Raw genomic sequence first — 15407 nt, forward strand, 5'->3', positions numbered from 1 at the left:
AACCAGACACTCTAATTACACGTCTTGGACTTCTTAAAGTTGTCCCACAGCTCACTGATAATCTGTTCACTTTTTAATATTTTTTCTCTCTGTGTTTCATTTTGACTTGTTTCTATTGCTGTGCTTTCAACTTCACTAATCTTCTGCAATGTCCAGCCCTCTCTCCGTCCACTCAGTGTACTCTTCACCTTAGACACTGTACTCTTTATTTCTAGAAACTGAAATTCGGTGTTTTTTTTATATATTTTTGTGTGTTTCTATTTAACATGTTCAGTCTTGCCTCTAACTTCTTAAACATTTGGAATACGGTTTAAATACCTACTTTATTGTCTTTGTCTACTAATTCCCTTATATGGGTCATTTCTGGGTGGGTTTCAATTGACTGATTTTTTTTCCCCCTCATGGGTTGTGTTTTCCTGCTTCTGTGCAGGCCTGGTAATTTTCTATTGGATGCTAGACATTGTGAATTGCACTTTGTTGGGTGCTATTGCTCAACTGAGCACCCTTCAATTGCCAAGGGGAAGAAACACACAGCCTTGGGTAAGTCCCACATGGCTGACCATCCTAGAAATGACACATTCCAATCTCGTACCAAAAAAGGTCCAACTGTCCGTTTAGCACTCAAGTAAGAAACGAAAGGAAACACAAAAAGAACAGAAGATAAGTTCGGTTTGAATCAAGAACGCCCGGGAAGGGAAGGTGGTGGCAGATGAAGAATTTACTCATTCACAGCTTATTATGTGGAAGGCTCTGAGCTATGTGAGCATGTTATAAAAATAAATACATTATATACGTCCCTTGCTTTAAATGCTTAGGTTAGTGAGGAATAAACCAGCAATCAAGCAATGGCAGACGTGCCCCGATGGGAGAAATGTGGATGCTGTGGGACCATATAGGGACACTTCTACCCTGGGACAGGAGGAGACTTTCTGGGAAGGTGACACCTGAGCTACAACTAGGATGATACATGATGGGAGAGAATGACTAGGAGTTTTGTGACATTTTTCTGTGAGTGTGTCCATTATAGTAAGGTAGAAAATACAGAAAAGTATAAAAAAATAATAATTTTTAGATTATTTTGCAAAGTAGTAAGTTGGTGTAGCATGGTGACTTTGGAGAAGCTTCCCTGTGATCCTTTTTGCATTGTTATTATAAATGTATAAAGAATCATCTGGAAAAGAACACAAAGATCCCCATCTCTTTAGTTAGGGCTCTGTTTTCAAGGTCTGAGCTTGCAGGGAGGTTCGAGGGGGAAGGGAGAGAAAATGCAGAACCTGGAAGATGCTGGAACAAGCCCTTGTTTTGATAGCACAGGTAGAACTTCTCAAAGTATGGGGAAGGTCATCTGCATCAAAAAGACCTGGGAGTCCTGGCCAGTTTGGCTCAATGGTTAGAGCGTAGGCCTGTGGTCCAGAGAGACCCAGGTTCGGTTCCCTCTAAGGGCACGTACCTCGGTTGCAGTTTGTCCCCAGCCCTGGTTGAGTTGTGTGGGTGGCAAATACTCCATGTGTCCCTTTCATGTCGATGTCTCTCTCTCTCTCTCTTCCTCCCTCCCTCCCACTCTATCTGAACAAAATATCGAGGAATGTCCTCGGGTGAGGATTTAAAAAAAAAGACCTGGGAGAATCTATTTACAATGCTGATGTGTATGGACTCCACACTGGATCTTGAGTCAGAATTGATGGAGGTTGAGGCTGGGAATCTGTATGTGAATCACTCCCTTGGTGATTCTTATACACCCTAAGTTGAGGAATCACAGGCCTGGAATTTAGCTAGATGGGGTGGGAGAAGGGATTAGATGATTGGTGGTTTGAGGTTTCAAAGAAGAGGGCTGGACTTTGGGAGGGTTGGATCTGTCCCAGTGGGGAGGGCTGCAGTGTTTGTTTATGGTGCGGGTGAATTTTTTTATACGCTTATTGGTTATTTGAAATTTTTCATTGTGTATTTTGTTCATTCATGTTATAGCTTATTTTTAATTTTTAAAAATATTTTTTTACTAGTTTACAAATACCCTTTTATAGGAAAGGTATTAGCGTTTTGTGTATTACACATGTAGCCATATTTCCCCCTTACTAATATTTATAACATTTATTGAGAACTTACAACTTGCCAGATGCGATGCTAAGAGCTCTAGGTATGTATGTCAAAACTGCCTGTACCTCTGAGGTGGTCACCATTATCATCATTATTATTATTCCCATTTTACAGACAGGTCACTGAGGCTCAGAGGCGTTAAGCATCCTGTTCGAGGCCCCAGAGCCAGGGAGTGAAGGGATTAGAACTCAGAGCGGATGGAGTGTGTCTGACTCCAGAGCCCATGTTCCTGGGCCTTGGATGTTCTCTGCCTTTACTTTTGTTTCTAGGTCTCTTCATGTTTATACATTTTCGTGTCATCGGATCTCTAAAGCCTTTTCTCTGTGGGTTCTTCATTTGCTTTCTTGCTTAGAATGTTCTTTCCTACCTCAAGATCTCGAGATCTGAGAGTCACCTATATTTTCTCATAGTTTCACATCATTTCATTTGAAAGCTATTCCATTCCATTAGTATGTGTTTAAAATATACAGAGATAAGGCCCTGGCCGGTTTGGCTCAGCAGTTGGAGCATCGGTCTGCGGACCAGGGAGTCCCAGGTTTGGTTCCTGCTAGGGGCACGTACAAAAAAAAAAGAAAGAAAGAAAAAGAAAAATATATACAGAGATAAAAAGAACCTTTCCCCTTTAAGAAACAATTGGCCAGAATAAGTTGTAAAACTGCTGGACTCAAAAAAAAAATAGGCAGTTTGCAACAAAACTTCTTAAAAATAAAATGCAGACAAGGATTTGAGATTAGTAACTTGATATTTGGCTGCTATGTTTTCTTTTTTATGACGGCAGAGCTGTCTCAGGATGGGCACAGCCCGAGCAGATAACCCCCCGTTGTCTCCCTGTCATGTCCGGAGGAAGAAAGACCCCAGCACAGGAGAGTGGAGACGGTGTCCCCAGCCGCCTCTGAGGGTGGACTCGCGGTTCTGGTGCCCCAGCAGGGTCAGCCAGTTGGTGCCAGCAGGAGTCCTTGCTGCCAGTGTCGTTCAAGTAGGCGGGCACCAGGAGGAACGGCCGGACTGGCCATTCCTGAGACACGGCCAGGAGGCAGCCGCTTGAACCGCAGGCTGGACGGGCCGCCCTGGGCCCTTCGGCACTTGAACTCCCGGCGGGAGAAGAGAGAGGTCAGGGAGGCTTGTGGTGACCAGCGGCAGCTTATATTTAGTGGATTAGGACCCTTATCGAGTTGTATCTGGTTCTTTCTATAAATCCTACTCTGTGTTACATTTTGAATTCAGTTGATAAACCAAGTTAGTAATTAGACTTTGGTTAAATATCTTTATAAAATAGTATGAATTGATTTTCAAAAAGCAGAATCAGCTGATTTATGTTCAGATCACGAAACAACATGTTTATGGAACACCAGCGTCAACAGACGAAGTGGTTTTCCAAGGGCTCCCCCATTTGCTCCTCCAGTGGCTCCCCGCGGTATTGCATGGGTCCTGCCTGGCCACGGGGCAGGGGAGCTGGTGCTGGGCAGTCCGCTAGCCGCCCGCCCCCTGCCACCCGTTCGCCCCGGGTCAGAGCCTGAAGAAAGCCAGGGGGAGGACATACTCCTTCGGGGACTTCTGTCCTGCCTTTTTGGATGTCCCCATTAATAAATGTCAGGCTGGGCTGTTCCCCAAGGCCCTGGTCCCCGCTGTAATTTGCTGGAGACCCTGGGTGAGGGCACTTGCTGGAACTGCCCCCCTGCAACTGGTTTTGTTGAAGAGTCCTGAGCCCAGAGGCTGCCTCAGCGCCTGTGACTTCCCGGCCTTTGCGTGCAAGGGGACCCCAAGGCTTGTGAGTGGACTCCAGTCCAACGCTCGTTAAGTGTTTGTTCAGCACTTTGTTGGGAATCCAGGCAATGGTGGAGGCCGGTGAGAAGGAGAGCGTTGGGGGCTCACTCAGGCTCCAGCAGTTCAGTTCCGCCCAAGGAACCCACTCAGCCTACAAAAGGCCTTAGGGGTGAGTAGTCTGGCCCCTGGTCCTCGGAGGGCAGGCTGGCCTCCACCCCATCCCAGTCCACTCAGCAAAGCAGGAGGAGCTGGTGAATACCACGTTTCTCCATGGCGTGGCATCCCAGTGATGTTTGAGTCTCCTTACCCAGCCCCTGCCCGGCTGACCCAGCCCTGACCCGAGCTGGGTGCAGAACCCCTTGCAGGCGCCTTTCTCAGGAGAGTGGAGGTTTGTGTTATTCCCCTACAGGCCAGGGGCACACCCATGGTTTCTGGCTTTGTAGTACTGTTGAAGTGGGGCAGGGGAGGACAGCCATGTCTCGGAGGCCCTGACAGAACCCTAGCATCTCCCAGCTCCTGTTTTCTAGGATGAGTCGTCTGCCAAAATAAACGTATCCTAAGCAGACAGGCACAAAGAGAAACAGCTACCCAACCACGTGCTACCCATTCAGTTCCCATACCCAGGGTTACAGCCAGTCAGAAAGGAATAGCATTGATTGAGGAGCACATGTCCCACCCAGTGGAGTGCTAATCAATAATGAAGCATTTATTGAGTACCTACTGTGTGCTTGATGTCATTCTAGTGAGGGGGAAGGGAATGGATCAGTGAAAGGGGCAAACAGAAAGAGGGTGAAACAGTCCCTATGGATCAAAACCTATCTGGTCAGAAGCAGAGTAATGGCAAAAGCGCGTGCCAGCCCTCAGCCACAGTGATGCGCCGGGCTCAGGAGGGCGGTCAGTGGGAAGCAGGGTCCCTGGGAAGGCGGGGCAGGGCTCAGCTGGCTCCGAGGATCCCAAGCAGGATGAACCATCGCGAGCATTTGGCCCCCAGACCGTTGCTGTGAGCTGGCAGGGCTGGCTCCCTGGAGCTGACAAATGCCTGGACCTCAGCTGACCTTCCTGTGGGGTTGTAGGAAGGAGATCAAGCCCCAGGATTTTACCACCATGCAAGGCAAACCCCACTTCTTGTTGGGGTTTGCAAATTGTTGTCACCATGTCTTGGCCCCAGTATGAATTCCTGCCTTTCCAAGGGATGAGCCGACCCAGCTCAGACCCTTGTGAGGGATCCTCCACTGCCTGCAGCCTCACCTCGGCGCACAGCTGGCCCTGCAGCCACAGCCCCGTCTCTGCAGCCCACGGGGTCTCAGTCCACGGCAGGCTGATTCTGGCTCCTGGAGCTGTTTCTAAAGAGTGATTTGCATGCACATAATAACAGTGATTTGCATAATTAAGGAGAGTCATAAAGAGTATTCAACTGTCTAAGAAAAATTGAAGTTAAGTGACAAAATAGGTCAGATCTGAGGGGTGCCTTAGAATTTAAACAGCGGCCCAGCTAGCAGACGGAGCCTGTGCTCAGGGAACTCCAGAGCAGCTGTGGCAGAGCATTGTTTTAGCCTTGTGCAGCCCAGGCCCGGCGGGCAGGTTGGCTCCTCACGCCTCAGTCCGGAGAGCAGAATGTGAGAGGAAGTGAGTTCAGGGGGGCGGCCGGCCAGCTAGCAGGAGGTTTTGTGTTCAGATGAACAGTGGCAGCTCACCGCCTTGAACGCTATGCATTCTGACGAGAAAGAAATGCATTTGATTAAACTTGCACAGAAAAGATTTCTCAAAACTGACTCATTTTCGACTAGTAAAAAAATCTAATATTCTGTTCCAATTTAAAGTAAACTAGAGCAAAAATGAGCATTTCAAGTTGAATTTTTCAATTTGTTTTGCAAAGGCTAGGCAGTGCAGGACAGCAGAAGCAGGGAAGGAGCACTCGGCTCTGAGAGCTGGAGGCAGCCGGGCCAGCTACTCCACTCGCTTGCTCTGGACCGCAGCGTCCTCATCCCTGTTCTCCCGACTCTCAGTCTCTGGGGTTCCTCCTCATCCCCCCCCCCCCCCCGTGGGAGCAGAGTTTGGAATCATCTGTAACCCTCTCATTTCACCGATAAGTAACTAGGGCCAAGCCCCACCCCAGCTCACCCAGAGTAGCTCTGTTTTTATATGTTTTATATTTTGGGGTTTGGCCATTTATGTGGGAAAAAGAAAACTCTCATGACTAATAATGAACAATTTGAAAATCCCTGGACTAGAGAACTCTTCTAGTTTTTTTCCATATTTATTTGCCCAGAAGCAACAATGATCTAAATTATTCCAAGTGATGGGGGTAATTGCGAAGGTGAGATATTTGGGTCCCAGGGAAAGCTGGGTCATTAGATTCGCATAATGCTGTCTCTCTGAATAACTAAAAACACAGCAAAGTAAAAATCACCAAAGTGAAATTCCAACGTGTCGTGTCTTTTAAAACTGTGTAAACTAGGAAGCAAACATCTTTTTATCCCCTAGTCACAGTCTCCAGGAGAAAACAGAAATCTCAGTTAATGGTTTGGTTTGTGACCCTCCCAACTCTTCTCTGTGATTATCCAGACATATCTAGACAATCTTTTTCAACCCAGAAGTTGTGTTGTGTCACACGGCCTGGGCTGCACCTGGCTTTTATCACTTGACGGTATGCAAAGGCCATCTTTCCAGATTAGTTCATGTAGATCTACCTCATTTCTTTTTCTTATGTTTAACATGTGCTTATTGATGTTGTCATGAGTGTGTGTGTGTATGCACATACATACATACATACATGCATATATACATATATGTTTTTATTAATTTTCTTTTTAGAAAGAAAGGAAGGGGGAGAGAGAGAGAGAAACATTGATTGGCAGCCTCCTGAGGCCCCCTATTGGGGATAGAGCCTAGAACCTGGACATGTGCCCTGACTGGGAATCGAACTGGTGACCCTTCGGTGCACGGGACAGTGCTCAACTGAGCCACACCAGTAGGGCGCCATGAGCATTCTTACCCAGATATCCTTACATACCCTTCCTACAAATGAGATTCCTAATGCACAGCATTTTTCTTTCCAGCGGATACTGCAAAATTATGTCGTATGTCTTTTCAGTTGGATCTAGAGCCAGCTCATGCCATCTGGTGCCAGGTTAGCAAGAAGTCCATTGTTTTTCTCCTGGGGCTCCTTCCTTGTCCATGAATTGCCCATGAACCCCACGAGTTCTCCTGATTCAGTGAGACCACTTCCGTGTTCAGAGAGGACTCTGGAAGGTCCGGTCAGGCCACTGGCTGTACCCATGTTGGCTGTCTTCTCTCCCCTCACTGGCACATGTTGTCAGGCTGGCGACAAGCCCCTGCAACGTGATGGGGCTGTCCACTGCTGCTTTGATCTTTTCACTGGGGAGATGACATGCTCAGTGTTCCTGCAGAGATGCTTGCAGCCCAGCTCCAGGACGCAGTGACCAAGGGTGTGCTAAGCCTGAGTTCTCTGGGGTTCTGTTCTTTTTAAATTCTCACCCGAGGATATTCCTCCATCTATCCCCAGACAGAGTGGGAGGGAGGGAGGGGGAGAGAGAGAGAGAGAGAGAGAGAGAGAGAGAGAGACACGCGCGCTCATTGTCCTGGGAGAAACATCAACATGAGCGAGAGACATCAACTGGCCACCTCCCACGTGACCCCGACCAGGGCCGGGAATGAACCACAACCAAAGCACATGCCCCAGATGGGAACTGAACTCGAGGCTTCGGTCTGTGAGCCGACGTTCCAACCGCTGAGCCAAACTGGCCAGGGCAGGAGGTACTGTTCTCTATGCTGCATTCAGGGGACAGCTGCTGTTCCCACAGAATGTGTCCTCCGAGCCGGTGTGGCGGGGTTGGGAGGGCTTCCCACCAGTGCTGTGGACCTTTCGTCTGCCTCGCCCACCCTCTTGCCAGCACTGTCGGATTCTCACGGCCTGAACCCAGCTTCACAATGGGTCCTCACCTTCTCTCAAGGCAGGCTCTCCCTGGGAGACCACTGACGTGCCTTCCGACGGGAACCCTATGTCCCCCGTGAGGTTCCAGGCCTGGAACCAGGCACTGTCCTCTGAACAGGGATACAGACGAGAGAGCGAGTTCTCCTGCGCTCAGAATGCTCCCAGTCATCGGAGAGCAGGGGCAGGTAATAAATACACGTATACACGGGCAAGACAACATTGGATGAAGATAAGTGTCACAAAGGCAGAAAGCCAGGTGAGGGGATGGGAGTAGCTGCCGGGGCTACTTTCAGCCGGTGAGCGGCATTTATTTGAGCCAAGGCCTCGGTGAAGATGTGGGCACAGCGCACATGGCCTGGCGAAGACCCTCCCGTGGTAATGGCCAGGGTGACTGGAGCGGAGTGGGGGGCCGGGGGACCGGGCAGGGCCACATTGCCAGTGGACCATGCCGACAGCCCAGGACAATGAGCTCTTTAGCCTCTTCTAGCTTCTATCCTTCTCCTAAATCACGGCTTAGGAAGGCCTCTGTGCCACATGCGATTTCTTCATTTGAAATCTAGATTTTGTAACTTTCTATTTGGACTTTCTAATTTTCATCCAAATTCTTAATTATTATTATCAGAAAAACAAATGTTGCTGACTTGCTGGTGGCTGCACCTCCTCATACCCTATGTTTCACCTGATACAATCTTACCCCGCCCACCTTTGTTAAAGGCATATTCCCAAGTGATAGTCCCCAGTGACGAGGAACACAACTTCCTGGTAAATATCTAAATTGACATTTAGCATATAAATGCAGCCGAAAGGTCAGGAAATAAAATAGTCTTCATTAAAAAAAAAATAGAACCTGGGCCTACCCTAGACCAGGGTGAGTATAAAAGAGAAAGACTAATTTTCCCTATTGATGTTCCTGTCATTTGAAACTCCTTCTGCTGTGATCCCCCTGGCAACAAATGAAGCATTGTAAAGTCTTTAATGCTCCTCTCAATGGGCAATTATACATTTTTTAGACAATAAATTTTGTCCATTGTGCAGCTGATTACATTCATTTGTGAAAATGACTAAAAACAATGAATCGAAATTTTTTCTGTCTCGTTCCATTAAGATAGACAGTCATCAGAGCCATAATGAAAAGTGCAGTTGGCCTGGGATCAGGAGGCCTGGAGCTGAGCCCAGCTCTTCCATGTGCCAGCGTGTGACCTTGAGTACATGACGCCACCTCTCTCAGCCTCTGTGTTCTTATCTGTACACAAGGGAAAGGAACAGCGCTCAGGATACCTGGGCTCAGAGCTGCAGGGGTGGGGAGGGAAGAGGGTGTGGCGGAGGGGCACCTGGATGTCCCTGGGCATGTTCCCTGTCCTTAAGTTGGGGTGGTACGTACATGTTTGTTTCTATTACTCATCTTTAAATTGTTCATACACATTTCACATATGTGTGATGAGTATGATGTATTTCACAATAGATTTCTAACACAGCCAATAAATACTGTTGACAAACTCAACAAAAAGTAAATGCAGAGTGGGTTTGCCCAGCCAACAGAATAAACCTAGACAGAAGACAAAACAGTTTCCCCCCTCAGATCAAAACATGGTCTTTTAAAAAAGAGTCTCATTGAAAGAGTGAAGATTTTGAATAAAACAAAAGGGCGTATTATGCTCAGGACAGCTCCCCATACCGAGCGCTCCACTCCTCCTCACTAAGGTTCGTTATATTTCTCTCCAGAAATAGCCTGGAAAAGCAAAGGAAAAGAGAGAATCTTGAAAGCAGCAAGAGAGAAAGGACCACAGAGATAGAAGCATTTGTGTGTGCACTGCTTTTTTTTTTTTTCATCCTCACCTGAGGATATGTTCTTATTGACTTTTAAAGAGAGAGAGAGAGAGGGAAAAGGAAAAACACCAATGTGAGAGAGAAACATCTATCAGTTGCCTCCCATATGCACACTGACTGGGATTGAATCGCAAGCTAGGTATATGCCCTGACCGGGCATCGAACCCACAACTTTTTGGTGTATGGGATGACGCTCCAACCAACTGAGCCACCTGGCCAGGGCTGCATCACTTTTTTATGTAAATGAAAGTACATTATATGTGCTGCTCTAAACTCTGCATTTTTTTCATTTATCTTGGAGAGCTTTCAAGATCAGCCTTATGGGCTTAAATTATTTTTTTTCCAGAGTATTTCCTTGTGTGGCTATGCTACACTTTACTTAACCAGACCTCACTGGTAAATATTTACGTTGTTTTCAGTTTCTGCTCTCCCACCTTTCTGCCACAACTGTCTTCATGCTTACATCTTCTCACCCGTACATGGGTGCATCTGTAGAGGAAATCCCAGTGCAGGGGAGGATCAAACGGTAGATCCATTTAAACTCTGGTTGCTATTGCCCAGTCCCTCCAAAGAGGCAGAGTATCGAAGTAAAAATGAGGCACTCTTTTTTTTCTCTGAACTTCCAGTTTGGGTCCACTGCCCATTTTTCTTTCTTTCTATCTCTCTTTTTGTCAATCCCCACCTGAGGATATTTTTTGCCATTGGTTTTTGAAGAGATTGGAAGGGAGGGAAGGAAGAAAAGAGAGAGAGAGAGAGACATCGGTTAGTTGCCTCCTGCACATGCCCTGACCTTGACTGGAGACTGAGCCTGCAACCCAAGTACATGCCTTTGACCAGAATCGAACCTGAAACTCTTTGATGCATGGGCCGACATTCTAACTACTGAGCCACACCGGCCAGGGCTCATTTTTCTTTATTCTTTTTGTTGTTGTTGTTGTTTCTTTACGCATTGCTTCAAAACAGTTCTTTATATACAAGCCCTTTGCAATTACTTTTCTAGGTTTGTGTTTCTCCTTTGTTATTCCTTATAGTGTTTTACCTCTTGCAGAACTTTTTAGTTATTAGATAGTCAGATATATCAGTTCTGCCTCTCTGTGTGTAGTCTGGGGGTTGTTCCCATCTTAGAAAAGTCTCTCCTATTCTAATACCATTATAGATATTTTCCCCAAGTTTTCCTCCCATGCCTTTACTAGTTTCGTTTTTACTTATAATTTTTCGATCAGTATTATTTGATTAACGTATTTAGTATAAGGAATGAAGTAGGGATTCAGCTTTTATTTTCTCCTGGGATGTCTATCCAGCTGTGTCAACTCTGTTTCTTAACTAATACATTTTGAAATACCACATTATTTGGATATAAAAGTTGCTGTTATCTAGAAATTAAAAATTCTTCAATGGCAAATTGATAAATTAACTAAGTCCTTCTTAGTACATTCAAGGAACCATCAAAACAATAGCATAAATAGTGTTTTTATGTGCTGGACCCTGTTCTAAGTGTGTTTGCTCATTTCATCCACATAATCATGCAATACGGTAAGTGCTGTGAGCTTTATTTACAGACAAGGACATTGAAGCACAGAGAGGTTAAGTGACTTGCCCAAGGTCACACTACTGTGAATGGCAAGGTCATGATTTGAAAACAGGCAGTTTGACTTCAGAGTCCATGCCTCTATCCACATACCTGCTGCCTCCGTGGAATGGAAAACATTTTTGGGTGTGCTTCCTACATGCTAGGCACTGTTCTAAGAAGTTCACATATGCCCTGGCTGGTTTGGCTCAGCGGTTAGACCATCGGCCTGCAGGCCAAAGAGTCCCGGGTTTGATTCTGGTCAAGGGCACATAACTTGGTTGCGGTTTGTCCGCCGCCCTGGTCAGGTCATGTGGGAGGCAGCCGGTGGATGCGTCCCTCTCACACCGATGTTTCTCTCTCTCTCCCTCACTCCTACTCTGTCTGATGATAAATAGAAAAATATCCTCAGGTGAGGATTAAATAAATAAATAAACAAAAACACTTCACATATAACAATTTTATTTAATCTTCACAACAATCCTAAGGAGTAAGCGCTACTACTCTCTCCATTTTACAGAGGAGCAAACTGAGGCAGAGCTAACTGGAGGACAGACAGAGGGACGGGCAGCAGTGTGAGGCGGGTCCACAGAAGGGGGGATTTTGCTCTGGCTTTAGAGCAGCAGGCAAACCCAGAGTGTCTGAGTCGGGACGGACCCCATCGGGTTTGGTTTTGTGAAGAGCAGTGTAGAGAATGGATGGGGGACGGGGCTGCCCAGTGGGTGTGGAGGACCAGATACCAGGCTAACAGCACTCTGCCGTGACCCCCCAACCCCAGGTGGCCACCCAGCGGTGAGTAGGCAGCATCCACCTGGTATGAGAATTATACCCTCTGGGGCCAGGAACAGAGCTCAAGGTAGGTGCTTATATTACAGTTTCAGAGAAAATCCAAGTGTCAGGAGGCCGAGCGCCTTGCCCCAGCTAGTAAGTGCTCGTTTCTAACCACTGAGCCTGTTGACCCCCTTTATTCAAACCCACAGACTGAGACCGTTAGACCCTGGGGAGCCGGCTCGGTACAGCCTTGAACACTGAATTTGGCAATTCCTTCACCCGTCCTCTGTCTTCCCAGAATTTGATAGAAATCAAGGAGACTCTCTTGACATCGTTGATAGATGAGCTTCTGATCATCAAGCATCTTCAGATCTTTCAAAGGTTTCTTTTCTGTCTTAGGTTAACTTTTGCTCGGACTTCCGCACGTTCTCCTGAAGCTACTTTGTAACTGCTCTGTTCTGTCTGGGGAGGGGCAGGCCCAGGCCGCTGCCGCTGTGCTAATCGCCCCTCTCTCCCTGCAGGCCCGGGTGATGGTGGACCTGTGCAGCAGCACCAAGGGCATCTGCCTCACAGGTAGGCTGGCGGGCGCCGACCGCCCCGCTCCGGGCGCGCGCTGGCCCACGGGCGCAGGACGAACACCTCGCGGCACCTTAGGTGATAAAAATACATGGTGGTTTACTCTGAGCAGATGTTTTTAATGGGATGAAAAACAATTATTACATAATTATGAAAAGTAACATTGTCAGCATTTCCATAGAAATATAGCCATGGAAAATAACAAGGTAATTAGAGAAGTGTGGTGCCTTGAACTAGAGCCATCAATGTTTTCCTAGTACCCATTTGTGGTTTTTTAATCCTCATCTGAGGACATTTTTTCCATTTACCTTCAGATAGAGTGGGAAGGGGAGAGAGAAAGATAGAGGGAAAGAGAAACATCCATGTGAGAGAGAGACATTGACTGGTTGCCTCCCATATGACCCCGACCAGGGCCGGGGACCAAACCGCAACCGAGGTACATGCCCTTGGCCGAATCAAACCCACAACAATTTGGTCTGCAGGCCGATGCTCTACCACTGAGCCAAACCGGCCAGGGCTCCCATTCATGTTTAAAAGGGAAGAGAAAGGGAGGGAAAAGATCTCGCTAAGTGGCAGAGTTCTCTTACCAGAAATAATTATTTCCTACGTCAGCCACATAGGATACATACAGCATGAATGGGAAGCTCTAGAAGCAAACTGCTGGTTAGTGGAGAAAACCCTTTTCACGGAGCGCGGTCTGCGTGGTGCCTACTCTGCGCCAGGTGGGCCTGGCAGTGCTCACACGCGGACCCCTCCCCGGGGGCTCAAGGACTAGTAGAGGGGAGAGAGGGAATCCGCCTCCAGGCAGAGCAAGCCTCGGAGAGGGAGTGGATGATGGACGGGGCAGGAGAGGAGGGCCGTGGTTTTGATATGCTTGTCTACACCTGAGTTAGACAGAGTCCTGCATCTCACCCGAGGGCACGGGTGCCTGCTCCTGCCTTCAGAAGCTGGGAGCAGGGGATCCCTGTGTACCCACCCCCTTCCCCAGGATGGGCTCTGGAGCATGATTTCAGACACTGCAGGTCCTGCCTCTCCGAGGGGAGTGCGGCACTCTCAGGAGACAGGAAGAATCCTTTGTACACTGAAAGTCTACAAATGCATGCTCTCGTCGACTTCTCACTGTAACCAAAGACTGTGTGGCCCTCTGAAGTTCGGTGGGCCCCCCAGTCTATGGCCCCGGCTCTGGGGAGGTCCCATTCTCGCTCTAGTTGCACCCAGGGGGGCAATGATGGAGGTTGAAAAACCCTGCACAGTCTACTGAGTGGTAAGAAACTTCCCGCTTTTCGGCCACCTTCTCCCCAGTACCTCACATCACCGGGGTGCAGTGCACGCTCAAGGAGAGTTTGTCGAATGACTAAGCCTGGGGTTCATGTGAGCCATTAAATGGGAGTGCGGGGGCTGGTAAAGAGAGACCCTTCCTCAAGGAACCCTGAGTTCCAGTCTGACTCGCATTCACTCAGTGTGGCCTCAGAGGGAAAAGCTGTAATCCTGTTGCTTCTTGGGAAATGCTGATTGAATTACTCAAGTCACATTTCAGCCCTCACAGAAAATTAAATATCTTTAGAACAGGTGGTCCTTTATTCTGAAACTCTTGTGGCTTAAGCACCTTTTTACCCCTCTCTGGAAGTCCCTTTTCAGAGTCCCCACGTGTGACGGTAATGAGCGCTAGAGAAATGCTCAGATGGATGGAATTACAGGCACAAAAGCCCTGTTGAGAGGCGCAGGAAAAGCCTCTTCCTTGCTGATTTGTATAGTGATAGAAGGAAGGCCATACTGTTCAGTGAAGGTGTGAGGGAGCTGTTGAGACCACTTACGGGAGATTGACGGCGGCAGGGGACGGTATATGTGCTGGAAGTGGGTTGAGGAGGTTCTTCTTTGGCACCTCGAAATGATTTTCAAAGCCAGCACCTTCTCTTTTCGCACTAGCTTGAAAGTGGGTCTCCTTATACACAGACAGCTCTTCCATTAAAACTTCGGTGTTAAAAGTACAAGTTACACCCTGGCCAGTTTGGCTCAGTGGTTAGAGCATCGGCCCGTGGACCAGAGAGTCGCGGGTTCGATTCCAGTCAAGGGCCCACACCTCGGTTATGGTTTGGTCCCTGGCCCTGGTCTGGGTCGTTTGGGAGGCAACCAGTCGATGTGTCCCTCTCACATTGATGTTTCGCTTCCTCTCCCTCTCTCCCTCCCTCTCTTCCTCTTTCTCTCTCCCTATGGCTCTATCTGAAGATAAATAGAAAAATATCCTAGGGTGAGAATTAAAGAAAAAAAAAGTACAAGTTACAGTGTGAGGTGGTGCCTTGGGATCGGTCAGCCTGCCTGGGTTGGGGTTGGGAAGGTGACAGGAGCCAGGACTAAATTGGCAACTTCAGGGGAAGGAGAGAACACCTTGGTCCGGAGCCCCAAGGAGGTGCGGGCAGGAAGGGTTGCCAGGGCACACCCTGGGCTTGGGGCCCGAGAACGAGATCGGGCTTTGCACTGGGTTCATCTTTGAAAAAGCAGGTGCTTGTGATGTGAGGCTAGTCCAGCTGTGACCCTGAGACCACTTTCCTGTTCCTTTCCCTGGACTCCTCTGTGGTTGCTATGGGGACGAGGACAGATGCCGTCTAATTATGTGCAGCCGGTGACATCTCAGGTGAAGATGAGGGCAAGGCAGTCGCTGCAGCCGCGAGGGGGTTCTGCTCATGCAGTTTGTCAAACCACACAGGCTTTTCTGGATGCTTTTACCCTGAGCCCGGCTTTCCCTGGAACCCCAGAAGCACACCTGGGAGAGCAGGTATCTTGAAGAAGGTGGGTTCTTGGGTTCTCCTTCACTTCCACGGCCCTCCCACACGGACGTGTTGGAACATCTCTAAA

General features: G+C 48.0%; 1 protein-coding gene across 1 annotated transcript in view; it reads left to right on the forward strand.

The window, feature by feature from the left end:
• The window catches only part of GLDN (gliomedin), a 56410-nt gene that overhangs the window by 14545 nt on the left and 26458 nt on the right, over positions 1–15407 (forward strand). The window contains exon 2 of the mRNA XM_036275818.1: positions 12500–12551. Coding sequence (XP_036131711.1) covers positions 12500–12551 — 52 coding nt within the window. The remainder of the gene's footprint in view (positions 1–12499; positions 12552–15407) is intronic.

Source organism: Molossus molossus, unplaced genomic scaffold (genome assembly GCF_014108415.1).
Source record: "Molossus molossus isolate mMolMol1 unplaced genomic scaffold, mMolMol1.p scaffold_m16_p_1, whole genome shotgun sequence".
NCBI classification, from domain to species: domain Eukaryota; kingdom Metazoa; phylum Chordata; class Mammalia; order Chiroptera; family Molossidae; genus Molossus; species Molossus molossus.